The 27,972-nt window shown below is 33.8% G+C and overlaps 3 protein-coding genes across 5 annotated transcripts in view; 1 reads left to right on the plus strand and 2 right to left on the minus strand.

Moving 5' to 3' along the window:
- Nucleotides 1-1,109: 1,109 nt before the first annotated feature.
- Nucleotides 1,110-10,491, minus strand: gtf2f2a (general transcription factor IIF, polypeptide 2a). 2 transcript variants are annotated; one of them, XM_073842254.1, is made up of 9 exons: nt 10,321-10,491; nt 10,078-10,151; nt 9,952-9,970; nt 9,715-9,859; nt 5,353-5,400; nt 4,982-5,063; nt 4,592-4,691; nt 4,349-4,492; nt 1,110-1,487 (listed from the first exon to the last, which is right to left on the minus strand). In XM_073842254.1, exons 1-9 carry the CDS (start codon nt 10,384-10,386, stop codon nt 1,368-1,370), a joined length of 798 nt encoding a protein of 265 aa, XP_073698355.1. In that variant the 5' UTR covers nt 10,387-10,491; the 3' UTR covers nt 1,110-1,367. The 2 variants fall into 2 exon arrangements, with proteins under 2 accessions (XP_073698355.1, XP_073698356.1); XM_073842255.1 differs by lacking the exon at nt 5,353-5,400.
- A 234-nt stretch (nt 10,492-10,725) lies between these two features.
- gpalpp1 (GPALPP motifs containing 1) lies at nt 10,726-17,181 on the minus strand. 2 transcript variants are annotated; one of them, XM_073842897.1, is made up of 8 exons: nt 16,999-17,181; nt 16,667-16,796; nt 15,736-15,861; nt 15,480-15,638; nt 13,591-13,900; nt 13,050-13,214; nt 12,766-12,867; nt 10,726-11,757 (listed from the first exon to the last, which is right to left on the minus strand). In XM_073842897.1, the coding sequence occupies exons 1-8, from the start codon at nt 17,081-17,083 to the stop codon at nt 11,539-11,541; spliced, it is 1,296 nt and encodes a 431-aa protein (XP_073698998.1). In that variant the 5' UTR covers nt 17,084-17,181; the 3' UTR covers nt 10,726-11,538. The 2 variants fall into 2 exon arrangements, with proteins under 2 accessions (XP_073698998.1, XP_073698997.1); XM_073842896.1 differs by having other exon boundaries at nt 15,736-15,864.
- Nucleotides 17,182-17,351: 170 nt separating this feature from the next.
- Nucleotides 17,352-27,972, plus strand: part of pibf1 (progesterone immunomodulatory binding factor 1) — a 56,940-nt gene continuing 46,319 nt past the window's right edge. Inside the window, exons 1-9 of the mRNA XM_073842985.1 lie at nt 17,352-17,955; nt 18,054-18,154; nt 20,537-20,735; nt 20,887-21,006; nt 21,718-21,851; nt 23,144-23,252; nt 23,598-23,779; nt 24,016-24,141; nt 26,319-26,417. Coding sequence (XP_073699086.1) covers nt 17,707-17,955; nt 18,054-18,154; nt 20,537-20,735; nt 20,887-21,006; nt 21,718-21,851; nt 23,144-23,252; nt 23,598-23,779; nt 24,016-24,141; nt 26,319-26,417 — 1,319 coding nt within the window. The 5' untranslated portion in view covers nt 17,352-17,706. The remainder of the gene's footprint in view (nt 17,956-18,053; nt 18,155-20,536; nt 20,736-20,886; nt 21,007-21,717; nt 21,852-23,143; nt 23,253-23,597; nt 23,780-24,015; nt 24,142-26,318; nt 26,418-27,972) is intronic.

The following is a 27,972-nucleotide window of genomic DNA, read 5'->3' on the forward strand; positions in this document are numbered from 1 at the left end:
ATTTGTAAACACCTAATTCACTTACATTCTCTGCAAAGCTCTCTCAAAGCAAAAATAAAACTCAAAATTAAAAAATTAGAAATAAAGAGCTGTTTCAAAAATGTTTTATCCCAGTTTTTACACCCTTTTGTTATATGGCTTGGTGGGCAAAATCAAAGGTTAGGGTGTTACTTCCCTGCATCATGGACAGCTGCATGCATTTTGAACTATGAATTAGAACCAAAAAAATATTTTAAAAAAATTTGATATGAAGTTGTAGAGTTATAATGGAAGACATTTGAGTTTGAGGGGAAATGTTTTTTTGTTTTTATTATTAACAGGAAGTTTTTAGGATTTAGGCTTGATATTAAGAGTTTTTTTGACTTGCCAGGAATTAAGTAATTCCAAACTTTACAGCAAAAGCAAATGTTTAAATGCCACACAACATGCAAGAATTAGGAGTTGAAAAGTTATGCTAAATTACAGATCGTGATAAAAGTGCATTTGTGTGAGCAAATGGTTGTGGCTTGCTCAGATGTGTATTGAAAGCACATTTTTCTTTTTTTTTTAAAGACGGGCGTGTCTGACATCTGCATTTGAAAGCGATGATGGCAATTGTCTTTTAAGCCTTTGATAAGCATGTGAAAGTGTCTTTAGCATCAGTATCGACAAATGCATCACAATACTGTGTAGTGTTAAGTTTCACCCCTACTTAACTACTTAGCTGATCTTTTGTGTTCAACAGACGTCCCACCCATATACACGTTTACTTATTCAGTTTGTTGGTATAATTTGTAACCAATCTAGCTATCTAGACTTTAAGTCATGTGGCCACCTGCGAACCAGCAAAAGTAGATTTGCTGATGTGTACAATTTCTGGTGGCTGCAAAGAAAGGCTAAATAATGACCCCATTTTTGCTAATGAGCTGCTTTGAGTTTCTAAATGCCTTTTCATTTCTTTCATAACCACAATGCCATAAATTTGGCTTTCATAATGGTCATGTTTAACAAATCAAATGCATCTGATATTAAATAGTTTAACTTAACTGTGAATATTTAACCCCAGTCCTGCTGTGTGAATTGTGAAACATTTCAGGCTGTGTGCAGATACAGCATGGAAAGTTTTTTTTTTGTACAAAAAAACCTTTATTTCAAAAGCATTTAAAAACATGAAATACTATAAGCGTTTCAGTCAGAAAACTAACTCTGAAAAAACCAACTGTTTACAATCTATCAATACTTGCCTTTAAAAACAAATACAACATCACCCTTTAATACATAACATTTAGATTGAGAAGACTATAAGTTATTTTCATTTCAGATGAAGATTTGCTTTTCAGGTTTTTACAGCCACTCACAATTCCAATGGTGACAGGCTTTGAAAATGATCAGTCGCTCTTCTCTTCGTTCTGGTAGTGTCGGTACTCTGGTTTGAGCTCCCAGGTGTTCTTGTGGGTGCCTTTGACATTGTATATGCCAATGTCTCGAAGAATTTCCTTCAAATAAATCTAGAAAATAAGAAAGGAATATTTCATAGGCAGCCTTGTAGTGAAAATGTAAAAAAGGTTTCTTGAAGGGATGTCACCCAAAAAATTTATTTTGATGTGTATCTGTTACCCCCAGGGCATCCAAGATGTAGGTGACTTTGTTTCTTTAGTAGAACACAAAGATTTTTAACTCAAACAGTTGCAGTCTGTCAGTCTTATAATGGCAGTCAATGGGCACCAAATCTTTGAGAGAAAAAAAAAAAAAAGAAAAAAAAAAAACATATACAGACAAACCCAAATTAAACCCTGCGGCTTGAGATGATACATTGAGGCCTTAAGACACAAAATGATCAGTCTGTGCAAGAAACTGAACAGTATTTATATCATTATTTACCTATGATCCACCACCTTCATGCGCCTGGTGCCAGCTGTTGTGAACACACTCAGGAAAGTTGGACGTTGCGGTGGATCAGTGCTAAATAATGAATTAAATACTGTTCAGTTTCTTGCACAGACAGATCATTTTGTGTCTTAAGACCTCAATGTATCGTCACGAGCCGCAGGGTTTAATTTGGTTTTGTCTGTGTATGTTTTTTTTTTTACTTTCAAAGATTTTGTGCCCATTGACTGCCATTATATGACTGACAGACTGCAATGGTTTTACATCTTGGATGCCCTGGAGGTAAGAGATACACATCAAATTTTCATTTTTGGGTGAAAAATCCCTTTAATAAGCATATCAGCATATTAGAATGATTTCGGAAGAATCATATGACACTAAAGACTGTAAAGGTCCTTGCACACCAAGTCAGAAATTTTTGTATATGTTTTTTTTTTTTTTCCATATTTGCGAAAACACAGAAAATTGAACCTGATCCAAATTTTGTTATGACGGAATTTTTTTTTGAGGCAGTGTGTAAATTGACACAACGTGAGGTCGTATTTATTTTTTTAACGTGCAAAATTTCTGACAAAAATTCAAAAATGGTTGCTTAAAATTCAGCTGTCATCACATTAATAAATGACATTTATAATATATTCAAATTGAAAATAAGTATTACAAATGGCTATAATATTTAACATTATTCCATGGTCTGTCAGAATACTGGATTCTGATTGGCTGACAAGTATGCAGTAAAACCGTTTAATGCACAGGTAGATCAAAGTCAGTTTAATGTGCTGCTTTAATTGATGCACACAAACACAAACACACACACACACACACACACACACACACACACTGAGAGAGAGAGAGAAGTCAGCATTGTGCTGTGCACATACATAAACTTGTCAACACTTCCTGGTTTGTATTAATAAAATAGCCTAGATACTAGATCGCTACATTATATTCCTCAGCAAAGAGGTGGTAAAACCACTGTTTCTGAATTAATTAGTTGTTTGTAGAGAGAGACGATGCAGCAGGCAGGTAGGCTAACGCACACAAACTGTCATTTCTCCCTTACTCTCTTTCTCCTTCTTACTCGCTCTATCTCTCTTGATTGATCGATAATTTAAATAAATGCTATAATTTATTCAAATATATTTTACCGCACTATTTCATCTCTGTGTCTGATTTGAAGCGGCCAGAATGCAAAAGGTAACGAGCCGTAACTGATGAAAATAACTGTCATTTTTACACACTCGGTCAAATATTGTGCCGCAAAGAGCAATACTTGTTTTAACTTGTCTATAACTTGGCAAATGAAGATGGAATAAGCGGGATAATCAACGGCTGCCGTGCATTAAAGGATATTACATATTACTGTATTTTGATTAAATAAATTCAGCCTTTGTGAGCAAAATAGCAGTGTTAATAAAGTCTCAGTAGATTTAGTTGGGTTTAGTTACAATGCAATGCATTTATTAAGCTTTATTTTTTTTAATTACCAAACGTATTGTATATGTTTGATATTAAGGTTTTATCATGATAAACATTTAACTGCTGTGACATGCAACACGCCTTTATATTAAAATGAAATGAAACCACTTCTCAAAGAAACAAGAACATCTTTACAATTAAATACCAATGGTTATATTATATAGACCAATTATGCATTCTTTATAACAGTTAGTTTACCACATTCTTCATTCTTTCAAGCAGACATATTTATACAAACAAATTTAGAGTAATCTATATTAGAGCTACTGAAGTGATTCAATGAACAGCAGTGAGTGATTTTCTGTCTTTCTTTTGTTGCTTGATTAACATCAATGCCACAGACAATAGCAAATAAATTAGGCTGCTGTCCCTTTAAAACCGAATGCATGGATGCATAGTACTGACACACATTCAGTATTCTCCTAATGGTTTACGTTTACACAAGACGTAACCGACTGCGTTTACTCATCAAAATGGACAATTTGACATAATTTTGTGTATATTTCTCAGTTTATGTGCTACTTCGGTGTGTGTGTGTGTTCAGAAAACCGGACTTAATTGAGTTCTCTTTTGCGTCGTCAAATTTATCCACGTTTACTCTTCTCTTACTCCCAGATATTGACATTTTTGAACGTTTTTGAGATGTGCAGCAAATGTATTTAAGCTTATGTCCCGCCGGATAGATTGATAGGCTATGATACAGCTCAAATACGCATCTAACATTTTCACGCAGCAGATTCGTTCTGACTGAATCTTTTCCCAAATCGTCCCTCTCTAACATTTTCAGCTCGTTTTTATTCATTGACGGAAATCTCAATAGATTTTTGTCATTCAAAATGAGTTTTTGTTCAAAATTGTCTCGTTTTCGTCAGTGAAAAAATGTAGTTGAAGAAAATTATTATTATTAACACAGCATAAGAGACCTCTTTCAAACATTAAAAAAAATGTACCAACCCCAAACTGAATAGTAGTGTATATGTTGTGTTACTGTAATGTAACTCACCACAGGCTGTTTTGTGATGTCCACCAGATCCTTAATGTTATAAAACTGATGCTTCTCAAAAGCAGAGAACAGCATGTCCAGCACCTGCTGTTTATCTGCTCGTGCCCTCTTCCCTTCTTCTTTCTTCTTCTTTTCATAGTCCAGCTGAGGAAAAGAAACAGGAACAAAGAGTGTGTGCATTAACAATAAACTGCATATCAGATACTTCAGACATCTGTTGGATGATGCAAAAGCTTGACCTACATTATAAGAGTGATTAGCCACAGGTTTATAGTTGGTGGTAACTGCTTTGTCGAGCTGTTGAGAGAACCTGAGGGGTTTAGATAACTCCTCAATCTGCAGTCTGCAAATAAAAAAATACAACATTCTTTATTAGTTCTAGATACAAGCATTGTGTGTAGACCTGTATAGACCTATTGAAATGCAAAAAAATTCCATTTAAGGTTAGGATAGTTGTCACTTGCTTGTGTTGCAAATTTAGGATATTTGTGTGACACACATATTTGCTGCCCACATAGAGTTTTTGGCTCACAAATGTATCACTATTGAGTTTCCATGACAATTATAATGCTGCTTGTGTAAGCAGCTCACTAAATTTCGGAGCGAAGCTAGTGTGTGCATAAATTAACATACTTCTTCAGCCTCATGTAGTTTTCACTGACAGCCGGTCTGCATTCAGCTCTCTGCACCACCAATCCTTCCAGTGCGATTTTATCTTTGTGAGAGAAGAGAGACAGTAATACTTAATGACGGTTATAACTATGCAATCGCTGCTGCAACACACAGTCTATTACTGCCTAGCCATTACATCAGCAGTAAGAGGCGCAACAGTGCATTCTGTTGCTCCACCAATTCTTTAAATTAGGCCAAAGAAATCATTTATAATTGCTGTTTTGTTGGCTGATTGTCAAATCAAAGGCTATTAGACCAGTAGAAACAGTACAAGGCTTGACTTGGTCCTTTATTAACCTCCACTCAAGCAGGGAGCGACGGTGAGCACTCACCTGGGCCTGTACCTGTACCTGAGCCGCCAGCCTCAGCATCTGACTGCCCTACGAGAGGGATGGCAACATGAGAACGAGGGGGAGTATATGCCAGAGTAATCACGGCAGGCCAAGCCTCACGGCAGCGTCTTACACAGCAGTCAGCGAAAGCAAACGCACAAATAGAGACAAACCACGCAGATACAACCGACAAACCACACAGAACTTCTCATTATTCAGGTCAGGAGCTAGCTTTATTGAAATCATTGAGAAAATTGATCTAAATCAATCACAAAAACCACAAACCAAAGGAACCCTGGCATTAAGGATGTGGAGATTCATATAAAACGGTGGATTTATCATAAAAAAAAATAAAAAATAAACTGACATATACATTTACACTACCAAACAGTTTGGGGTAAATATGATTTTTTAAAAACAAAATATTTATTTTAAGAATGCATTAGTCTATTTAAAAAATAATAATAATAATAATAAAGACTTTTTACATTGTTACAAAGAAAATGTTTTGAACTTTTTATTCATTATGAATCCTAAAAATTGTATCACTGTTTCACCAAAAATATTAAACAGCACAACTGTTTCAACATTGAAAAGAATACACGCCGAAAAGAATGGAAGACAGTTTCCGCCACTGATTAAATACAAAAAGGTTATTGCAACTTTTTATCTCACAATTTTGACTTTTTTTCTCAGAAGTGCATGATACAAACTTGCAGTTGTGATTTTTTTTTTCTAAGAATTGTGTGAAAACTCGCAGTTGTGAGTTATAAGCCAGAATAGCACGATATAAACTCACAATTGCGAGTTATAAAGTCAGAATTGCGAGATATAAATTAACAATTCTGACTTTTTTTTCTTAGAATTGCATAATATAAACTCACCATTGCGAGATATATACTATTGCGAGTTATACATTTTGAGGGAGAAAAAAGACTTATGTTCTTAGAATTGCGAGTTTATATCTCACAATTCTGACTTAACTTGCAATTGCATGTTATGACGTCAGAATTACGAAATTCTGAGAAAAAAAGTCACAATTGTGAGATATAAACTTAAAATTCTGAGAAAAAAAGTCACAATTACAAGATATAAACTCACAATTCTGAGAAAAAAAGTCTCAACTCAGACTTTATTTTTTTCAGAATCAAGACTTTATTTCTCATAATTTTTAGTTTATTTCTTGCAATTCAGAAAAAAAAAATCAGAATTGTGAGTCTATATTACAGTTTCTCAATTGTCTAAAAATTATGAGATTAAAAAAAAGTCACAATTACCTTTTTTTTTTTATTTAGTGGCAGAAACAGGCTTCCATTGAAAAGTCAGCTTTGCCATCACAGGTATAAATTACGATTTAAAATGTGTTAAAATTGAAAAAAAGTTATTTTAAAAATTACAATATTATTATACTTATACAACAAAATTATAATAATTTTGATCAAATAAACGCAGATTTAAAAAAAAAACTACAACAACTTACCATTATGTACAGTATACAGTTGAGGTCAAAAGTTTACAAACACCTTGCAGAATCTGCAAATTGTTAATTATTTTACTAAAATAAAAGGAATCATAGAAAATGCATGTTATTTTTTTATTTAGTACTGACCTGAATAAGATATTTAACATAAAAGATGTTTATGTTTAGTCCACAATAGAAAATAATAGTTGGATTTATAAAAATTACAATGTTCAAAAGTTTACATACACTTGATTCTTAATACTGTGCTGTTACCTGAATTATTCACAGCTGTTTTATTTATTTATTTATTTTTTACATTTGTTTTGTGAAAGTTGTTTATGAGTCCCTTGTTTGTTTAAAACAGTCAAACTGCCTGCTTTTCTTCAGAAAAATCCTTCAGGTCCCATAAATTCTTTGGTTTTTCAGCATTTTTGTGTATTTGAACCCTTTCCAACAATGACTGTATGATTTTAAGATCCATCCTTTAACACTGAGGGACTCATATGCAACTGCTACAGAAAAGTAAAATGCTCACTGCTGCTTCAGAAGGAAACACAATGCACTAATGCAACTCATAAACAAGTACCACCCAAAAAAAAAAATAGTATTAGGAATATGCAAACTTTTGAACAGGGTAATTTTTATAAATGTAATTATTATGTTTTCTTGTGGACTATATGTAAACATCTTTTATGTGAAATATCTTATTCAGGTCAGTACCTGAATTGAAATAAAAAATAACATGCATTTTGTATAATCCCTCCTACTTAAGTAAAATTATTAACATTATGTATATGTAAACTTTTGACCAATTGTATATATATATTTGTGTACATACACTATACATACACAGTTGGGCTACCAAAGAAAATTATTTCATTAAGCCCCACTTTTTAACAACTGGTCCCAGGACACAGAAGAGAAGAAATCAGGCTTTAGAACTCAAGCACATTCACAACAACTAAAGAAATCATCCTTTCACTACAGAAAACACGTGAATTAGCATGGCAACTATATAGAGTTGTTCATGCACACACAACACCCAAGCTACACAACACAACTCCACATTAATCGAGAAATGATTAAGGAAGTGATTCGATTTGGTTTCCAAAATCAGTAATATTTGAAGGCCCATTCTAATGTCTTCTACCATTAATGCACCACAATCACGTACACTGATTGAGAGGCAGAGGTTAGCAACTGCTAAAGCTTAAGAGACCAGATAAAAGCCATTACAACCTAATATCTGATTCATCTCACACAACACACAAAGAGTAGAGAGAGAAACTGAATAGAACTGGAGGAAGAGAGTATGATGCAACTGAAGTATGTACAGGAAATCCCAGAGATGGCACGAAATGACTTACCAAATAAGCTGTTTGAAAGCAAACGTTCAGTTAACAGGAAAACACTAGGATACTTTGTAATAACTTTACTAAGTAATTAACTAACATTATTTGTGACTCTGGACCACAAAACCAGTCTTAAGTATTAATATTTATAGCAACAGCCAAAAATACATTGTATCGAATTTTCTTTTATGAAAAATTTAATTAGGATATTAAGTATATTTTGTAAATTTCCTACTGTAAATACATTAAAACCTATTTTTTGATTAGTAATATGCATTGCTAAGAACTTCATTTGGACAACTTTAAAAGGTGATTTTCTCAATTATTTTTTGCACCCTCATATTCCAGATTTTCAAATAGTTGTATCTCGGCTAAATATTGTCATATCCTAACCAAACATCAATAGCAAGCTTATTTAGTCCACTTTCAGATGATGTATAAATCTTAATTTCACAAAATGGACCATTATGACTGGTTTTGTGGTCCATGGTCACATATAAGTCTTAGCATGGCATAGCTGACAAATATTAAAAAATAATTAACATTCTCTTGACCACGGATGGTGCAAAATACAATCTTTTTGATGAATAGCTATGCTATTTTTAATTTTGTCATTTCATCAGAATATTAACATTTTTAAGGCTTACTCAAAACAGTTTTGAGGTTAAATTATCTAGTTGTGTGTATATTTCACAAATAATTAAGTATTTGTAGACACAATGTTTTTCGATTTGTGGAGTAAAAGTTATAATTTTATTGTAAACAAAATTGGCGCAGAAGGCCGCAAGTGGCATGTTGCTAATAGTGTTATTTTTTAAATGTAATAATTACTGTAATTAATAGGGTTATGATTTCATGTTTGCATTAATTAGATGTACATTTAAAGCATCATTGTTTTCATTCAAACCTATAGGTTAACTGAGTAAAATCTATTTTGTTAGATTTATCTTTATCTTTAAATATTTATATGCCAGTGGTTAAGTCATACAATAAAATTTACTTGCCTTGGCTGTCATCAAGTATTCAGCTATTTAACATAATTTTATATCTTGTGCTAGAAAAACTACTACATTTGCAAATGTTTCTTTTGTTCCTCTATTATAAGACATCGTCTGTTGCATCTTCAGCCTGCACATGCTAAACATATGTACTCTTTATCATAAAAAATATCTCTAAAGATATAAAGATAATATTAAATAACAGAAATGATCAAATAATTAGTAATAATTTCTGTAAATGACTTGTTAATCAAAGTAATTGGTTATCCAATTTACTCAGTTTATATTTATATTTTTTTGCTCTGGTTCTAATAATCCACTTTCTACAATATAGCACTACACTGGCTATGTTTACATGCACAACATTTGTTTTAATCGGACTAAATTCATTCTGACTGATGAATCTGAATGTAGTGTTTTCATGAACGCTAAATAAAGCGACCAGGTTGTACTACATGTACATTCTCATCAATTAATGACCAGGTTTGTACTTTAACTTTATACCATTTCAGTGCACAGCTGTTCACAGCATTGACATCCTGGTTCTCACCTGAAGAGTTTTCAGTAAAAACAGCCAGAGTCTGTCCACCAACCGTCTGCAGAGTGAATGGATGCTCTCTAGGGGCTCGCACCATAGAGGGTTTCTCCCCAATGGTGTCTATAGTGGTCAGCTCCTCATTGAGAGTGAAAGACACCTGTCAATCAATCAGAAAAAAAACACTGAATCCTCCAAAAAACGTCTCTAATATAAAACACTGAATGTTTAAAGTCTAGACATAATAGTTACCTCTGCTTTGCCTTGATTCCTGTACAAACAACAACAATTGTATGAATTTAAATGTTTTATATAAACGTTGTTCTTGTAACGTTAGTACTTCATAACATGTAAACAGAACACATTTTTGCTACTTACTTGGATATTCGGAGCTTTCCAACTTCTCCTCTCCCTGATGCTTTGGCCCACTGCTGTGACAAATACTTTGGGACCTTTGTGAAGTTTAAGTAAACATAGCTTTAAAACAATGCCCATATTTAACATGGTTTTAACAATTACACTGCAAAACATATAAACCATATTGCCATGCGTGGTATTTATAGATGCTAAAGCCAGGGCTGTAAGTTACCAGCTCATCGTCGAGCTATTTAAAACACTTACTTTGACCAGCCATACACCCGTGTTCTGTTTTGCCCCAGTTAAATCCACCTCTCCTTTGTCTGACATGTTTATAAATAGTTTAAATATTTATATTCTAGCTATTTCATCTGGATTTAGTGCACCTCTTCGCTACACACTCGTTAGCTAACACAGCATCAACAACAGAGCCGGTTGGACGGTAACCCGTTAGGACAAAAAAAACGCGTTGGGTAATATGGATGTTACGTAGTTACAAAATCCGTGATTTTGAGAAACAGTTAAGAGATAAAAACGTATTTTCTGTTTGTTAGCTCAAATAGTAATAACACAGTTAAATAAAGTATTTTCTACGTCGCTTTGTCACTTTATTTTGTCAAAAACATACGGCTCTCATTTGTGGTAAATTGAGTTGTTTAGAAGCGAACATGTTTTTAAAAGGTATTTATTTACACAAATTATCCAAATTTACATTTATGTTAACATAAAAACGTCACAGAAACATTTCAATCTAGCCTTATAGTCTCAAACGTATATGCTTAAAATTATATTGCAGAAAAATAAAGCCATTTTTACATGGGGCAACAAAAAATGAATATTTTTAGGACATGATTGTTTGCAATGTAACATTATCATTATGAATATAATGGTGTACTATCCAGGAAAGATGTAATGGTTTGAAAAATGCATAAATCAAAGTACAAAACAATAGTGACATTAATACTTTGAATTTGAATTTACATAGCGTTGAAGCAATGAGTTTTTTTGTAGTAAGTAAGGTAATAATAAGTTGGGATTGAGTGTTATAACACAAGAAAGAGTTTTAATGGTCCTAAAATTAACTTTCCTTCAGCAAAATATAAATACTTTTTATTTACTTTTATTTTTGGGGTAAAGTTCATGTGTCCTGAACTTGGCATATTCTATGAGGAGACCCAAAAACATAACTGTCAGAATTCAATGGAATAAAAGGATATCAGTGGATATCACCATTAAAAAGTTGGCCTAAAAACTTACCAATGTCACAAAATTACAGAACTTTTAATGCATTGTATTTTACAATTAGACACTGGTATATAAAAAGCAAATTCAGGAGGAACAGTCGGTCCTCCAAATTTTACATATAATTCTCAACAAAGCTCACAATGTTTTGATGGATGACGATGATTCAAGGATTCCAATGCAGCACAATGTCCTTTAAGAAAATCCTTGACAACAACAGATACATTTGTTGAATGTCCCTCACAGGAACATGCGTTCTTTGCTGTGTGAAAAGCGGGTGTTCAGCTCTTGTGACTTCTTGAGCAAAGCTTTTTTCTGAGCCTCATCAAACCGATTGACTTGGAGATCCTGGTCTCTGTCAAAGGGTCTTCTTTCCACAGGCTTTTTAGCATCCTCCTCAGCTTTCCTCTTCATCTTCTTAGTGTGTATACTGATGAGAGATTCACCACGCTTGGACTCCTAAAAAAAAAGGGCATTCTGAGATTAAAATTCACATTTTTATACTATTTTTATAAGGGTACATTTTTATTTTCCACATCAATCTACACACCACACACCACAATGGCAAAGCAATAACAGAATCGTCACCACTTCATACATTTATTAAAAATAAAAAAATGAAATAGGAACATTGCAAAAGTATTCATACCCTTAACTCAGTACTTCGCTGAAACAACTTTACAGCCTCAAATATTTTTGGTCGTGTGCGACAAGCCTTGTACATCAGCATTTGACAATTGCTTGCCATTCTTCTCCTCATCTCTGATCATGGAGCTCAACTATTGTGACTATCAGCTTCTTGTTCACCACTCTAACCAAGGCCCTTCTCCATCAGTTGCTCAGTTTGGCCATGAGGACAGCTCTAGGAAAAGTCCTGTTTTTTTTCCATTAAGGGTAACGGAGACTACATGCTTCTGTGAACCTTCAATGCAGCAAATTATTTTTCTGACTCTTCCATAGATCTGTGCCTTGCAAAAATCCAGTTTCTGAGCCCTACAGGCAATTCTTTTGACCATAGGGCTTGGTTTTTGCTCTGATATGCATTTCCAGCTTTTAGACCTTTTATTAAGATGTGTATGCCTTTCCAAATCATACCTATTGAATTGAATTTGCCACAAGATAGCTCCACTCAAAGTGTAGTAACATCTACAAGCAGTATGAATTCTCCTGAGCTAAATTTCAACTGTTTCAGATAAGGGTTTGAATACTTATGCAATGAAATCATTTAAGTTTTTTTATTTTTAATAAGTTTGCAAAGATGTTAAAAACCTGTTTACTTAGCCATTATGGTGTATGGAGTGTAGATTAATGTGAAAAAGCAGTAAAGCATAAGGCAGCAATATAACAAAACCTGAAAAAAATTAAGGGGTTTGAATACTTTTGCAAGGCACTGTTTATAATATTGGTGCCATATTGTTGACTTGAATCATTTATAATACACTTAAAGCTGGACTCAACTGAACTTACATTATATTTTGAAACTTTTTCAGCCGTCTCAAGCTCTTTCTGAGACAGACGAGGTCCATCGTCCTTGGTAGTTTCTCCTTTTTCCTTAGCCTCTAGTCGTTCCTAAGAAATACAAAAAAGAAGGAAATTTCTAAACAATCACTGAAATCCCACTCCAACCCAGTGTAACAAAAAAGCGCGTATTACCTGCAAAATCACACGATATCACTGGAAATCTATGATGACTCTCTATAACAATCCCCACATTTCACATCTGAACCCAATTACATCTATTGCCAACTCACCCTAGCTTTTCGTTCACGGTCAGCGGGAGTGTCAGTCCAAACTGTGCGGTCTTTGTTCTCAGGGCCTGATCTTTTCTTAAAGGTCCGTGCTTCCAGGCCCACATGCTGCAACTCCGGAGGCAACTCTGTCATCCAGCTCTCTCTAGAGACCACTTTGGGGCCAGTCTAAAAGCAGAAGAGTCCAAGATTGTTTAGTCTGCCCACTGACTGGAATAAATCATCATCATCTATTTTAATGGTGAACAAAACAAATCAATCAAGTTCTTTTGTCATTGTACAAGTATAGCGAAATAGCTTGTCCTGAGGTATGAAGCATGTGGACGGAAATAAATATTGGAAAAACAGCCTTGAAATTAGAAGCATATGTGCAAAGATAGAAATATACAAAAGTAAAAAGTAAGAAGAAATATACAATATACAAAATCAAACAATAATATAGTAAATAATGATAATAGCAATAATAGAAATAGATCCAAATTAATTAGTATTAGTATTAATAGATAAAAAAAATAGATTACAAAATACATAAAAAAGCACTTACATCCACTCCTGTAAGTTTATCTTTCATTCTTTGAGCTCTTTTTTCAAAGTCCAATGCCACAGAGTCCTGGGACGGTCCTTTTGGTGGCATGGGTCCAATTACGTAATCATCTTCATCTTCTTCCTCCTCTTCTTCTTCACTGCTTGACATTGCTGGTGTATAACCTGGTGGTAGAGCTGGACCTGAAAATCCTCTAGCATCTTCTTTTCTCTCCTCTTCATCGTCATCATCATCATCATCATCATCATCATCATCATCATCATCTTGTCTTTTAAAGCCTGGGGGTAGAGCAGGTCCTATTACAGATGGTCTGCAAGGGAAAAAGATCAACACTTACATTTTAATGTAAAGTTAGAATATACAGTTGAAGTCAAATTTTACATACACCTTGCAGAATCTGCATGTTATTTTTTATTTTGTACTGACGTCACATAAAAGACATTTACATATAGTCCACAAGAGTTGAATTGATAAAAATGACCCCATTCAAAAGGTTACATACACTTGATTTTTAATACTGTGTTCTTACCTGAATGATCCACAGCTTTTTTTTTTTTGTTTAGTGATAGTTGTTCATGAGTTTCTTGTTTGTCCTGAACAGTTAAACTGTCCACTGTTCAGAAAAATCCTTCATGTCCCACAAATACTTTCAAGGATTTTTCTAAGGAACAGTGGGCAGTTTAACTGTTCAGGAAAAACAAGGGACTCATGAACAACTATCACAAAAAAAAAACCAAAAAAAAAAACCCACACAACTGTGGATCATTCAGGTAACAACACAGTATTAAGAATCAAGTGTATGTAAACTTTTGAATGGGGTCATTTTTATCAATTCAACTCTTGTGGACTATATGTAAATGTCTTTTATGTGAAAAAAAAAAAAAAAAAAATATATATATATATATATACACACACACACACACACACACACACACACACACACACACACTACAGACCAAAAGTTTGGACACACCTTCTCAGAATGGTAATTAATAAATAAATATTTTTTAAATGGGTTTTTATACAAAAACTGCTTTTTTATGTCAAATTCACTGTATAAAAGACCCACATTTCTAACTTTGATTCATGGGATAACATGGATAATTTCACATGGTTTAGTGTAAGATTTTTGCCCGTCTTTTGGAAATCCAGTTTTAAAAGTAAAAAAAAAACAAAAAAAAAAAACTACAAATAACTTTTACCAGTAGGTGGCTGCAGAGCTCCACTATTTGCTATTTGACCACCTGAAAGATATTTTATCACAAGTTTTTTCAGTTGTATTCATATCTACAGTACAGACCAAAAGTTTGGACACACCTGAATAAGAAGGTGTGTCCAAACTTTTGGTCTGTACTAATATATATATATATATATATGTTTGTAACAATAATAATTTTGTAATCCCTGTTATTTTAGTAAAATAATTAACATTTTGCAGATTCTACAAGTTGCATGTAAACTTTTGACTTCAAGTGTACAGTCAAACCAAAATGTATTCAGACACCTTCAACATTTCTCAAGTTATCAGTTTATTAAATGGTAATACAATCTTGATAAGAAAGGTATGTAACAAAATATGGTTAGGTCAAACTGTCAAATCATTTTTTTTGGTCCGAAATGTTTATCAATTATAAAGGTAGTCCACTGTATGTAGAATGTTTGAGTATAATATGCCACAGTTTATTTTGGCATCCTCACTTACATTAATTAACTATAGTGTTCTGCCACCACTAGTAAAAAAAATATAAAAAATTATATCTGGTGTCTGAATCATTTTTGGTTTGACTGTATAAGCAGTATATGATACTACAAACTCCACACAACAGAAAATGTGTAGAGGAGTTATAATGTCTGCTGTGTTTGTTTAATTCCAGGACAGTTTTTGTTACCGTTTAGGAGATCTCCCTTGCTTTTGATATCCTGGTGGTAAAGCTGGTCCTAAAAACCCTCTGGTATCATCTTTTGCATCTTCATCATCATCATTATCATCATCATCTTCATCTTGTTTTTTAAATCCTGGAGGGAGTGCAGGTCCTAGTAAAGGTGGCCTGGTGATGCAAAACGTAGTTCATCTAAGACTTAGAATGGGATGCTAAATTGCTCTACAAATGACCAGGTAGGATCCTATTATTAAGTGTTTGTTACCCTTCAGGTGCTTTTTCTTGCTTTTGATATCCTGGTGGAAGAGCTGGACCAAAGAAACTATCTTCTTCATCCTCCTCATCCTTATCAACTTGCTCTATATCTATCTCATCTTTCATGTTGCTCCTGCTGCTGTTAAAGAACCACAAAAAAAAAGGACTTAAATATCAGCTGTCACTCCATATCCATCTTTAAGTGATATTTAAATATTGTGGAGGCAAAACAAGTTATGCAATGCAATACAATGTTTATTGATAAATGAAGTAAACCTATGCTGGATATTTAGCAAGGCCTTTTACTTGCTAGAAAGTATGAAGTATCAGTCAGACGAAAGAATGCGTGTAGTGGATTATGTACAGTTGTTTAGACATTATTGATAATTTAGAGACCTTAAAAATGTATGTATAAATTGTAACACAGTATGCTTTACACAGTTACATCTTTCAACATAACGTAAAACTAGTTTGGATATATATGCGTGACCCTGGCCTGGACCACAAAACCAGTCAAAATAAATTGTATGGGTGAAAATTATTAATTTTCCTTTAATGCCAAAAAACATTAGGATATTAAGTAAAGATCATGTTCCATGAAGACATTTTGTAAATGTCCTACCATGAATATTTATAAACCTAATTTTTGATTAGTAATATGCATTGCTAAGAACTTCATTTGGGCAACTTTAAAGGTGATTTTCAAAATATTTGGATTTATTTTTCTTCACCCTCGGATTTCAGGTATTTAAATTGGCCAAATACAAATCATACATCAATGGAAAGCTTATTCATTCAGCTTTCAGATTATGTAAAAATCTAAATAAAAAAAAGACACTTATGATTAGTTTTGTGGTCCAGAGTCACATATCAAAAGTTGTCAATTTATGACCAAAAAACCTTATTAACACATTTATATGGAAAGCAATCTAGTATCATACTTTGAAGAAGGCCGGTTCCTAGATGATGAGTATTTGGCTCTCTTGAACACAACCTCTTCTTGATCACTGTCTTCAGATGAGCTGGAGGACTCTGAAGGTTTATACTTTGGAGGCAAAGCTGGACCTATGACTGGAGGCAACATGAATTATTTAGTGAGTGAATTCATCTATATTTCAATCTAAACAAAATTGTTTTTGAAACAAAAAAAAGAAGGGAAAACATCTAAATGCAATCAGCCTGGTTATGCATTTGCAAATACGAAATAATAATAAAAAATAGCACATTTTGCAGTTCACAAAGCAGCTACTACAATGTGTGTGTGCTATCATACTTGCGTCTTCTTCATCTGAATCATCATTTTTGCTTCTTCCCATCGTTTGTGGCAAAGCGGGTCCAATTGTGTTTTGAGCAGACATTGCGAAAATTATTGTTTCAGAAGAAAAAATAACAAAAAACACATTTATTCGTTTACAAACCCAGAAATATGCTACGATGCCATGAACACATTCCCTTATTTCCGGTCTCGATTTTTAGTCAATTTTCAAACTAAAAGTCCCCTTCGGGCGGAATCCCATAGGTGGCGTTCTATTTTCCATCACAAGCGTTTCTGAGACAGACGCTCTTTAACGCAAACTTCACTTCTCTTCCCTGTTCAGCCGTTGTTGTTTCTATGGGAGGCGGGACGCTTAAAAACAACAGTCGGTGTATTAAATAAGTTCCTGTTTTAATCTTAAAACACTTTCTCAAACACAAGACATTTTAAAATTTGACGTCTCACATAAATTATTAATTTGTGTTTAGTCATTAGGCTGTGAAAGTCAAGTAACGTTATTTAACCTGGAATAACCGAATTTGTCGTCTTGCTTTGTCCAGCTGTCATCGCTTAGCGACTAGCGCTTTATCCGTTAATTCTTTCCTTGAGCCTCTGAGCTTCTGTCCTGACTCTTGACTACTAATAATCTACATTTCCAGCGTTGAAGAAAGTCTCCTTTCCTCACATGAGAAGTCGGTAGGACGGTTAGACTGGAGCTTTGTCGAGATGCCTCCTAAGAAGCCAAAGAACGGCACAGCAAACATCTCCAGCTCCATCGAGTCTGAGGACATCAGTCTGGAGACAACAGTCCCCACTGAGGACATATCGTCTTCGGATGAAAAAGATGGAGCAGGGAAGGTCACAAAACAGCTCTTGGAACGAAAAGAGCTCCTTCATAATCTTCAAAAACTGAAGATAGAGCTGTCACAGAAAAATCTGCTCATAGACAACCTCAAGGTGGACCACCTTACCAAGGTAATGGTTGATGAATGCAAAACAGATGTCTGCATTGCACTGAAATAAGTTTGAAAAGTAATTGTGTAAAAATAATTAGTTTGCACATTCATTTGTAGATAGAAGAGCTGGAGGAAAGGCTAAATGATGCTCTCCATCAGAAGCAGGTGCTCGCTCTGCGTCTGGACAGCCAGCTCAAACTACAACAGGATGAAAACAGGTGCATTTAAACAGTTTTACTGGGAGAAAGATTCATTGGAAATAGGGATTTACAACATGTCAGTGGTCAAATTGCTATATTGGCTGATAAATATGATTTCCCCCCCCCCCCATTTTTAGGGAATTGGTCTGATAAAACAGGCCGGAAATTTTAGTTAGCCTACTTATAGTTAAACACAAATAAAATAAAATGATTACTCTATTTGTATTCCACTATACATGATTTTTTAAAATACTGGTGATTATAATTAATAATTACTTATAATTAATAATACCCATCATGAAAACCTTGTAAAGCAGATGCAGGGCCAATGCTCACTGTAAAAAAGAAAAAGAAAAAGAAAGCTCTCTTTAATACTGTAAAGCCTGACATATGAAATAATAGAAATCTAAAATCTATTTTTTTTTTAATGGAACAGTTTATTGAAGTTTTAGATAAAATATAAAAATGATATCTAAATTGGTGCAGATTTTCTATTTATATAGCTAAAAATCCCTATTACAGAATAACAGATTTGTTCATAAAATTATTAGTTGTCACTCTGTATCTCCAAACAAAATGTCTTTGTAAGATTTATTATTTACATGTTTAGTTTTCTGAACCAAAGCTCTGTAGTTTTTATTGTGGATACAAAACTTATAATGCAATGCAATTATGATCATCTTTTATACTCACATTTTAATTAGACATTTTTATTTTAGAGATTTTTCTTAGAAAATGATGTATGATTTCATAAACCTACATTGCTGCAGTACAGTAATAGTTTATTTTGAAAAGTCTAATTTAGGCTTACTTTAACTTTGTTAAAAATTAGTAATGATTTTATAATTATTAATGATTTTTTTAAATAGAACAGTTTATTGAAGCTTTAGATAAAACATTTAGAATGTTTGCACACTTTGCATGTGTTTAATGCTTTGTACCATATTTGATACATCAGGCTTTATTAGCTACATTGGCTAATATAGTATGATATAGTGAGAATATAAAGCTCATACACAAGGAGGAGAAAACGTCAATGATATCCATTTTGGTGCAGATGTTCTGTATATAGCCAAAAATAATATTGAGAACTTGTAATGTAAATCAGTGAAACCCTTATTACACAAAAACAGATTATTTGCATAAAATAGTAATACATATAAATCATATGCATTTTAATTGCATATTTTGTCACTCTAGTTTTTTTTCTTTTTTTGCGGATGCAAAACATATAGTGTAATGCAATAGAAGTATGATTGAGATATGAACAAATACATTTTCTTCGAAAGCCTACTGTATCATATTTTTTACTTACATTTTAATGTGATTTTTCTTAAAGGTTGTATCAGCGATTTCTAGCCTGAAACATAAAGTGTAAAATTCAGCTTATCTTTCATCACGATCCGCTCGCTGCCTGCCCCATAAATTGTCTGTGAAAAAACCGCGTCTCTCTGGTCAGCCTAGGGTCCGAGATATGCCAAAAAAACAATCGGCACTACCAACCTTTCCACAGCAAAAACAAACATTGTTCCAACCAATCAGCGTCAGGGGTTTGGTGTTGTGGACTTTCGCTCCGCCTCCCTCACATCCCTGCACCAGTAGGAAAGTCCACAACACGAACCCCCTGACGCTGATTGGTTGGAACACGGTTTGTTTATCTGTGGTTATTGTTGATAGCGCCGATTGTTTTTTTGGCATATCTCGGACCCTAGGCTGACCAGAGAGACGCGTTTTTTTCACAGACAATTTATGGGGCAGGCAGCGAGCGGATCATGAATAAAGGTCAGCTGAATTTTACACTTTATGTTTTAGGCTAGAAATCGCTGATACAACCTTTAAACAATGATGTATGATTTCATAAACCTACGTCGCTGCAGTACAGTAATAGTTTATTTTGAAAAGTCTTGAAATATAAAATGTATGCTTACTTTAAATTATACAAGTATGATTGAGATATGAACAAATAAATGTTCTTCAAAAGCCTAATGTATCATATTTTATACTAGCATTTTAGTATGTTTTTTATTCTGTATTAATTAAAAATGTTACTATCTAAAGCAGAGCCCGATATACATATACATATACAGAGCCCATATAAATAAGATGTAAAAAAAATTAAAAGAGAAACATTTAAAACAACAAAGGTTGTATTTCAGAAAAATAAAACAATGCCCAACATTAGAGGGATAACAAGTACATCTTAGAAATTACATTTGAGTCATTTTTCTTATGATTTTTCCAAAAAAAAAATTAATAAATTATGTATGCTTTAGTAAACCTATGTTGTTGCAGTCCAGCAAATAAAAAAAACATAACAAATATACCAATCAGATGATGCAAGACATGTAGCAGATTGTATACAACATGCTTTAGGGTTGAATGTGTCTTCTGTTCATGCAGGAAGCAGCAAACCTTGAGGAAACAGGAGATGGACACCATCATGCTTAGACAGAAGCAGCTAGAAGAGACAAACCATCAGCTGTGCGATCGGGCAGGTGATCTCCGCAGAAGCCTAAGGGATCTGGAGCTGTCTGAGGAGAAATACGTTGAGCTGAAGGAACTGCCTGAGGACAAACTCACCATCCCTGAATATGTGGCGGTGAGCACTGAATTATCAACTGAAATTGGAAAAGATGATTTTTACATATATCCTTTTACTAACAAACTTGTGGACAAGAACCTGGACATATTTAAAAGCTATAACATATATGTATGCATGCATGTATGTATGTGTTTTTTTCCCCACATAGATTCGGTTCTATGAGGTTGTGAACCCTCTGAGGGCTCTTGTGACTGAGCTGCAGGTGAAAAAGTCTAACCTGAATGAGGATCTGGACAGTCATCGTAACCAAATTAGATCACTAATGGAGGTGTGAAAAATATTTGATTCCCTTTTTGGATACAGTCTTTAAAGTCAGTGTGAAATTGAAAATTCACAATTATATGTATCAGAATAATAAGAGACATTCTGATGAAAACGACAGGCTTCTGTCTGGTGGCATGTATCATTTAGTCTGCTTATAATTTGCGCTGGTATAAAAGCAGAATCAAGTTTTCCAGACAACTGTAAAATTATCTTTCTTATTGGTGTTACTGTTATTTCTTATATGTGACCCTGGACCACAAAACCAGTCTTAAGTCGCTGGGGTATGTTTGTAGCAATAGCCAAAAATACATTGTATGGGTCAACATTTTAGATTTTTCTTTTATGCCAAAAATCATTAGGAAATTAAGTAAAGATCATGTTCCATGATGATTCTTTGTAAAATTCCTACTGTAAATATATCAAAATGTAATTTTTGATTAGTAATATGCATTGTTAAGAACCTAATTTGGACAACTTTAAAGGTGATTTTTCTCAGTATTTTGATTTTTTTGCACCCTCAGATTCCTGATTTTCAAATAGATGTATCTCGGCCAAATATTGTCCTATCATAACAAACCATACATCAATAGAAAGCTTATTTATTGAGTAATCATATGATGTATACATCTCAGTTTTGTAAAATTTAACCTTATGACTGGTTTTGTGGTCCAGGGTCACATATACATTCATTCCTGCTTTCCCATATCCCAACCAGAGCTACGAGGAAGAGAGGAGAGCACGCTCAGAGCTGGAGATCCGCTGTCAGAGACTCACACTGGAATTTGCTGACACCAAGCAGCTTATTCAGGAAGGGGACTACAAACGAGAGAACTATGATAAAATCAGACGGTGAGTTTAATGTTCTGCGTTGTCTTTCCATGTCTGCATTTAGCTCAGCTGTTACTACAGACATTGCACCCTCCTAAACCACAAGAGCAGGCAACACAGAATGAATAAGGTGCCATGAGTACACAGTCTTAGGCAGCTGTATGGATCTAAAATTGATTCAAATATTATTTTAATGCATTGACAGTGCTGATTTTACTCTTTAACTCTTTCATCAAAGAATCATGAAATAAATGATCACTGTTATCACAAAAATAAGTAGCACCTGTTCCATCAATCAAAACTGATAATAATAAGACATGTTTCTGGAGCAGCAAATAAGCATATTAAAATGATTTTTGAAGAATCATGTGATACTAAAGATTGGAGTAATGGCTAATAAATATTTAGCTTTGTCATCACAGAAATAAATTACATTTTAAAATAGTAAACAGTTATTTTAAGTATTATAATATTTCACAATATTACTGATTTTACTGTGTTTGATAAAATAAATTCTGCCTTCTTTGCAGCTTTTTTTTTTTTTCAAAAACATTTTTAAAAAATCTCTAATGCTGTAGTTGTGTGTGCATATATAAAGTCGTGGCCAAAATTATTAGAACGTTTTCACTATCAAAAATGGTTTTATTCATTTTGCCATTAATTGTAATAATCCAGTGAGATTTTTGTTTGCACAAGGAGTCTGACAACAGCCAGTGCTCCACACAGAGATCTGATCTCAAAATCATCCTGTCTGCGTGGAATGACATGAAGAAACAGAACAAACTTAAACAGACTAAATCCAAAAGAACTGTGGCAACGTCTTCAAGGTGCTTCAAAAAACCTAGCTGCAAAGCTATAGTACTGTTAAAAGTTCTAGCCACTTGTGTGAAAAATGGTGTAAAATAAGGATGCTATCAAAAGTAATGTCATAAATAGATTTTATTTATCAATTAACTTCTGTTAACTAAATTAAATCAACATTTGGTGTGACCATTCTTTGCATTTAAAGTATCTAGAGTTTTTCAGGTAGCTTTGCAGGTAGGTCTCTTTCAGCATCTTGGAGTCTTTGCCACAGTTCTTCTGGATTTAGTCTCGGTTTGTTCTGTTTCTTTATGTCATTCCAGACAGAATGACACTGGATTATTACAGTTAATGGCAAAATGAATGTTTGAAAATGTAAACTGATATTTCCTACTGACACACTACAGCAAAATATAGAAATAACTGATTTAAAACCATTTTTTAGCTGGTGAAAATACTAGTGTTCTAATTGTGGCCACCACTGTATAAGTATAACCTTATTGTATCCACAGAGAGAGAGATGGGTATGAAACGGAGGTGAGAGAGTTGAGGAAGAAGGTGGAAATGCTGGACATCACACACACTGCCCTGACCAAAGAGAGGAATGACCTAAATAAGGAGGTAATTTGCTCTTAACACATATGAGAGATGACTGACAGATCAGCATATCTGTTAGGATGGGGTCATGTTTAAATGATCAACATTTGAGATGATAAACAATGTTTCAGAATATTTTATTTTTATATGTATTTACATGTATTTAGAGAGCAAGGTGCAATTCCTCTGTATATTTGAAAAATAGTGCATAATCCATTGACAAGGGTTACAGTACATGTTATAACTCACATACTAGCCATAGGGGCAACTGTAGCCAAATGTCAACATAAATGTGTCTGTCATAAATTTTCTCCTGTTACTTAATTTATCTCTTTCTCACCTCTTTGTTTTTTTCTTTTTCATCTGCAGGTAGCCACTCTGCAGCAGTCTGTAACACTGATGCAGAAGGACAAAGAATATCTAAACAGGCAGAACATGGAGCTTAATGTGCGCTGTGCTCATCAAGAAGACCGTCTGGACCGATTGCAGACCCAGCTTGAAGACACAAAGAAAGCCAGGGAAGATGCCTATGAAAAATATGTTGCTTCTAGGTATGTGTGATGAATAATAAAGATGGTGCTTCCTTTTTACTTTTTTCTGTTGTGAGTTTAGTTTCATGAGTAGTACAGCATTGATCTGTTTTAAGAAGTTGTTATGCTATTAAGAAATGTGCCAAATCTGGTGATTCTAGTATTGTGACAATATCCCAATTCCATTAAGTCTGTCAAATCTTTTATGTTGAAGTCATTACGGTTTGACAGTTGTGCTGTTTGCATCCCTCCACCAGAGATCACTATAAGACAGAGTATGAAAACAAACTGCGTGATGAACTGGAGCGCATTCGAATGAAGACCAGTCATGAAATCGAGAGCCTGCAGAGGGCGTCTAAAGAGATGTATGAGAGAGAGAACAGGTGAGAGCATGCCTTCATGTCTCTAATGGGACAAGGACAAATCCTTAATGAAAACTTGCAGGGGGAAAAAACACATGATTGTTTACCATGAAAAAACGTGAAAAATCTCATTGAAAAATCATAGAACATCATAAAAATTACAGCCAAAATATCTAAAAATTCCTAAATAAAGAAGGATTTTCTAGACAAGTAAACATTATATTCTTGTTTTCAGAAAAAAAAACAACAAGTCAAAATTAAGTGAGTTTTTGCTCAGAACAAGCAAAATTATCTGCAAATGAGATGAGCAAAAAAGTCTTATTTCAAACAGAAAACAAGATTATATTTATTACCCCATTGGCAGATTATTCAAGCGAGAACACACTTATTTTGACTTTTTTTTTCTGAAAACAAGAAAATATTTTTTGCTTGTCTAGAAAATCCTTCTTGATTTCAAAATTTTTAGATATTTTGGCTGGAAACAAGACAAAAAATCTAAGTAAGTAAAGCACTTTTTGCAGTGATGAGGAAATCTAAATATTTCTTATTATTCTTCTGTATTTCATTGGCCAGAAATGGCTCTATCATTTTTTTTTTTAATAATAATCATCTGATAATGATGAACGACTATAAACTGATATCAAAAATTCAGAGAACTCTCTGTCTTCTATTTGTTTTCTAAACAGTGTTAAGAAAATCAGCAACTTAAGAGGAGAGGCAACCTTTGAAACCTCTGTCTATTGTGAACATTCTTCACATAGTTACAGTTCACATATAAAGCCCAGTTGCTCTAAAATGCAACTAGATACTGGATACTTTAAAGATTTAGTTAGAATGAATTGTATTTTTTATGAACTTTCATAATTTTGAGTCAGCAGAGGTGTCTAACACTTTCCCCCTTGTGACAAAATAAACAAATAAACAAAACAAAATGCATGATGAATGAAAGTATAGTAGCTATGACTAAAGAGTATCAGATTAAAATCTTACTGCATGCTTGCATTCTTTTTTTGCTTTTCCTTTTCAGACTTGCACTACTACAGTATCATTTACATATTTACCTTTTATGTTTATCTGGTTTCATGTCAGCTCACAAATTTGACACATTGTTTTTCCACATTTGTGGGACTATCATTGCCATCTCTCTGCACAAAAGTGAAATCCCGCCGACGAGACTAAGAAATATTATACAAAAACAGTTGGGAGTGGAATGCTGAGGTTGGCTTGGTTGTATTGTATTATATGTATTAACCCCTTAACTGTCGCCCCCCATTTTTTAAAATAGGCATGAAAGTGCACTATCCAAACTTTAATTGTTGTAATTCATGAACTCTTTGGAATACAGATCTGAGGTTGGTCTCTTTTTAAAGAAGACAATCAGCAGATTTTTGCAGAAGTGGAATTTTCTCAAATAAATAAAGTGTCAACAAATTATAGAAGTTTAAATTTACTATGAATAAAATGCACTGTACAATTTTTATTATATTTTATATAAAATACATATTTTACATAACAGGTTTTATCCTAAATTTGATATCAAATTGAAGCCTCACATCTAAATAAGTTATGTTCCAAATTCGAAGTTGATATGAAAAAAATTAAGGTTCCTGTGAAAGTTTGTTAAGGGCGTTATACCACAAACAGCCACCGGGTGCCATTGAAATGCCATATATATTTTTTATGCAATTTTCTGTCACAAAAGTCTAAATTTTTCTGAAAATTTTCAATCTATCACAAAATAACCACCAAATATGACATCCTGAGACTCAGACCTTTCCAATGATATATTTTTTGTCAAGATTGTAAAAAGTTGTGATTCTAAAAGGCCGTAATGCATTTTGTAATATGACACCACTAAGGGGGAGGAGACCGCCAAATGATTTTAAAGTACAATTTCCATGGTAAGGCAATATCCGATTTCAAAATGGTTTTCACAGGATGATTCTTGAGCTTCTAAGCTTTCAAATGATATATAATTTATGATGGTTACTAAAAAAATTGATAGAGAAAAAGGACAACGGAAAAAAGAGTGCCAAGCGTCCCACAGGTGGGACGGTGACAGTTAAGGGGTTAATATCATTATTCATTATTAGAATCGTTATTTTTTATTGTGTCAAGGCTTTAAAGCACACTTAACTTAAACCTGTTCTGCATAATGTACAGTATTGTTTCAAGAAATGTGTTTACTACTCTTTCAGAATTCTTCGTGAAACCCGAGATAATGCTGTCATTGAGAAAGACAGGGCACTGAATGCAGAAAGAGATGCCCAAGCCAAACATGATCAACTCTTAGACCAGTAAGTTATACACACCTCTCACATATGCGTGACAATATGTAGCTGTCTTTATTTTCTGATTGACAGTTATTCAATTAAAAAATCTATTGTGCAGATACATGCACTGGTATTTAAGCCAACTCATCGTTCAGTGGAAAGAAGCATGACAGCTGAATGTGGGTGAATCATAAAATTTTAATCCACTAGTGAAATCTGCGGATAAATGTGATGATACAATAACCTTCTTGGCATTTTGAAATCAGAATGGCAACTTTGTAAACATCTTTCAAAATTAGGACTAGGCATCGACAGCCACTTCAACTACCACTACCTTTTAAACAATTTAATACTTGCATTCAGCAAGAATTGATCAGAAGTGACAGTAGTGACATTTGTAATGTTTTAAAAGATTTATGTCTTACAAATGGTTTTCTTTAAAATGTTTGATTTCTTAAAGAATCCTGAAATAAGTCACTTTCCACAAAAATATTAAGCAGCACAACTGTTTTCAGCTTGATAATAACAATTCACTCTTTAACAGCAAATCCGCATATTAAAAATATTTCTAAAGGATCATGTGGCACTGATAACTGGCGTAATGGCTGCTGAAAATTCAGCTTCGCATCACAGGAATGAATCGCAATTTAAATATATATTTAAAAATGAAACCTTAATATTTCACGCCATTTAAATTTTTACTGTATTTTAAATCGAATAAAAGCAGTCTTAGTGACCATAAGAGACGTCTTTCAAAAGCATCAAAAAATCTTACAGACTCTTTTTGAGCAGTAGTGTAATTTGATCATTTTTATTTCCTCCTTAAGATTTTTTCAAATTATAATAATATTGGTTCACTGTAATTAAATGACTCAACTTTTGCATTAATATGTACACAGTAGAGATGAGCTGTGGCATTAACACTTTAGCCTTTGCAAATCTGTGAAAAGGACCTTTCTTTAGGGCTTTTTTTATGTTTTGCTTGTTTTTTCTTGGAGTCAAACATTTCAGGCTTGACTGGATTCTTCCAAGGCCAAATCAAGTAATCTTTAAGTAAACCGATGATAGACATGTCCATATATTGTCACTGTAAGTAAAAGTGGGTGTAGTCCTGCTTTCTGTTAGTGTTATGTCTGTGTACAATAATAAGCACTTCATCAACTTTAAAAGTTGCAGGGAGACATATTTTAATCTCTGTTACCGCCTCGAGAAAAAAAGAAAGCGTTCTCGAACATTAGTTCTTGTATAACTAAGAAATGCCTGTCAATGACAAGTAAACAATCAAAGCCAAGATTTTTAAATATGCTGATTGTTGTCCTCCTAGTTATGATAGCTATAATTATTTTTGGAGCCAGCGTTCTTGAGGAAGAATTTGTTGTACAGTATATGTTCCCACGGTTTTAAAGCCTGTGTGACTGAGGTGCCGATCATGCCTTTGTTAATCATTCCATTGTGATGAAATGCTGTTGAATCCTTGTGTCTACACTGTCAAGATCAGGGCCTGCACTTGAAGGAGAGCACTGTCGGTTCTGGACACTGGGCTGTGGTAGATGACTGTAAAGAAAAATAGATAAAACAA

This window comes from Garra rufa, chromosome 6 (genome assembly GCF_049309525.1).
Source record: "Garra rufa chromosome 6, GarRuf1.0, whole genome shotgun sequence".
In the NCBI taxonomy this organism is placed as follows: Eukaryota; Metazoa; Chordata; class Actinopteri; order Cypriniformes; family Cyprinidae; genus Garra; species Garra rufa.

Excerpts from the sequence above, each read along its gene's own strand:
- gtf2f2a (XM_073842254.1), bottom strand. The coding sequence starts at position 10,386 with ATGTCAGACAAAGGAGAGGTGGATTTAACTGGGGCAAAACAGAACACG. Across the intron at positions 5,064-5,352 it reads AGGTACAGGTACAGGCCCAG|ATAAAATCGCACTGGAAGGA; the intron begins GTGAGTGCTCAC and ends TCTCTCACAAAG. Across the intron at positions 1,488-4,348 it reads ACATCACAAAACAGCCTGTG|ATTTATTTGAAGGAAATTCT; the intron begins GTGAGTTACATT and ends CTTATTTTCTAG.
- gpalpp1 (XM_073842896.1), bottom strand. The coding sequence starts at position 17,083 with ATGTCTGCTCAAAACACAATTGGACCCGCTTTGCCACAAACGATGGGA. Across the intron at positions 13,215-13,590 it reads ATAAACTTACAGGAGTGGAT|ACTGGCCCCAAAGTGGTCTC; the intron begins GTAAGTGCTTTT and ends TTCTGCTTTTAG. Across the intron at positions 11,758-12,765 it reads AAAAAGTTTCAAAATATAAT|GAGTCCAAGCGTGGTGAATC; the intron begins GTAAGTTCAGTT and ends CTTTTTTTTTAG.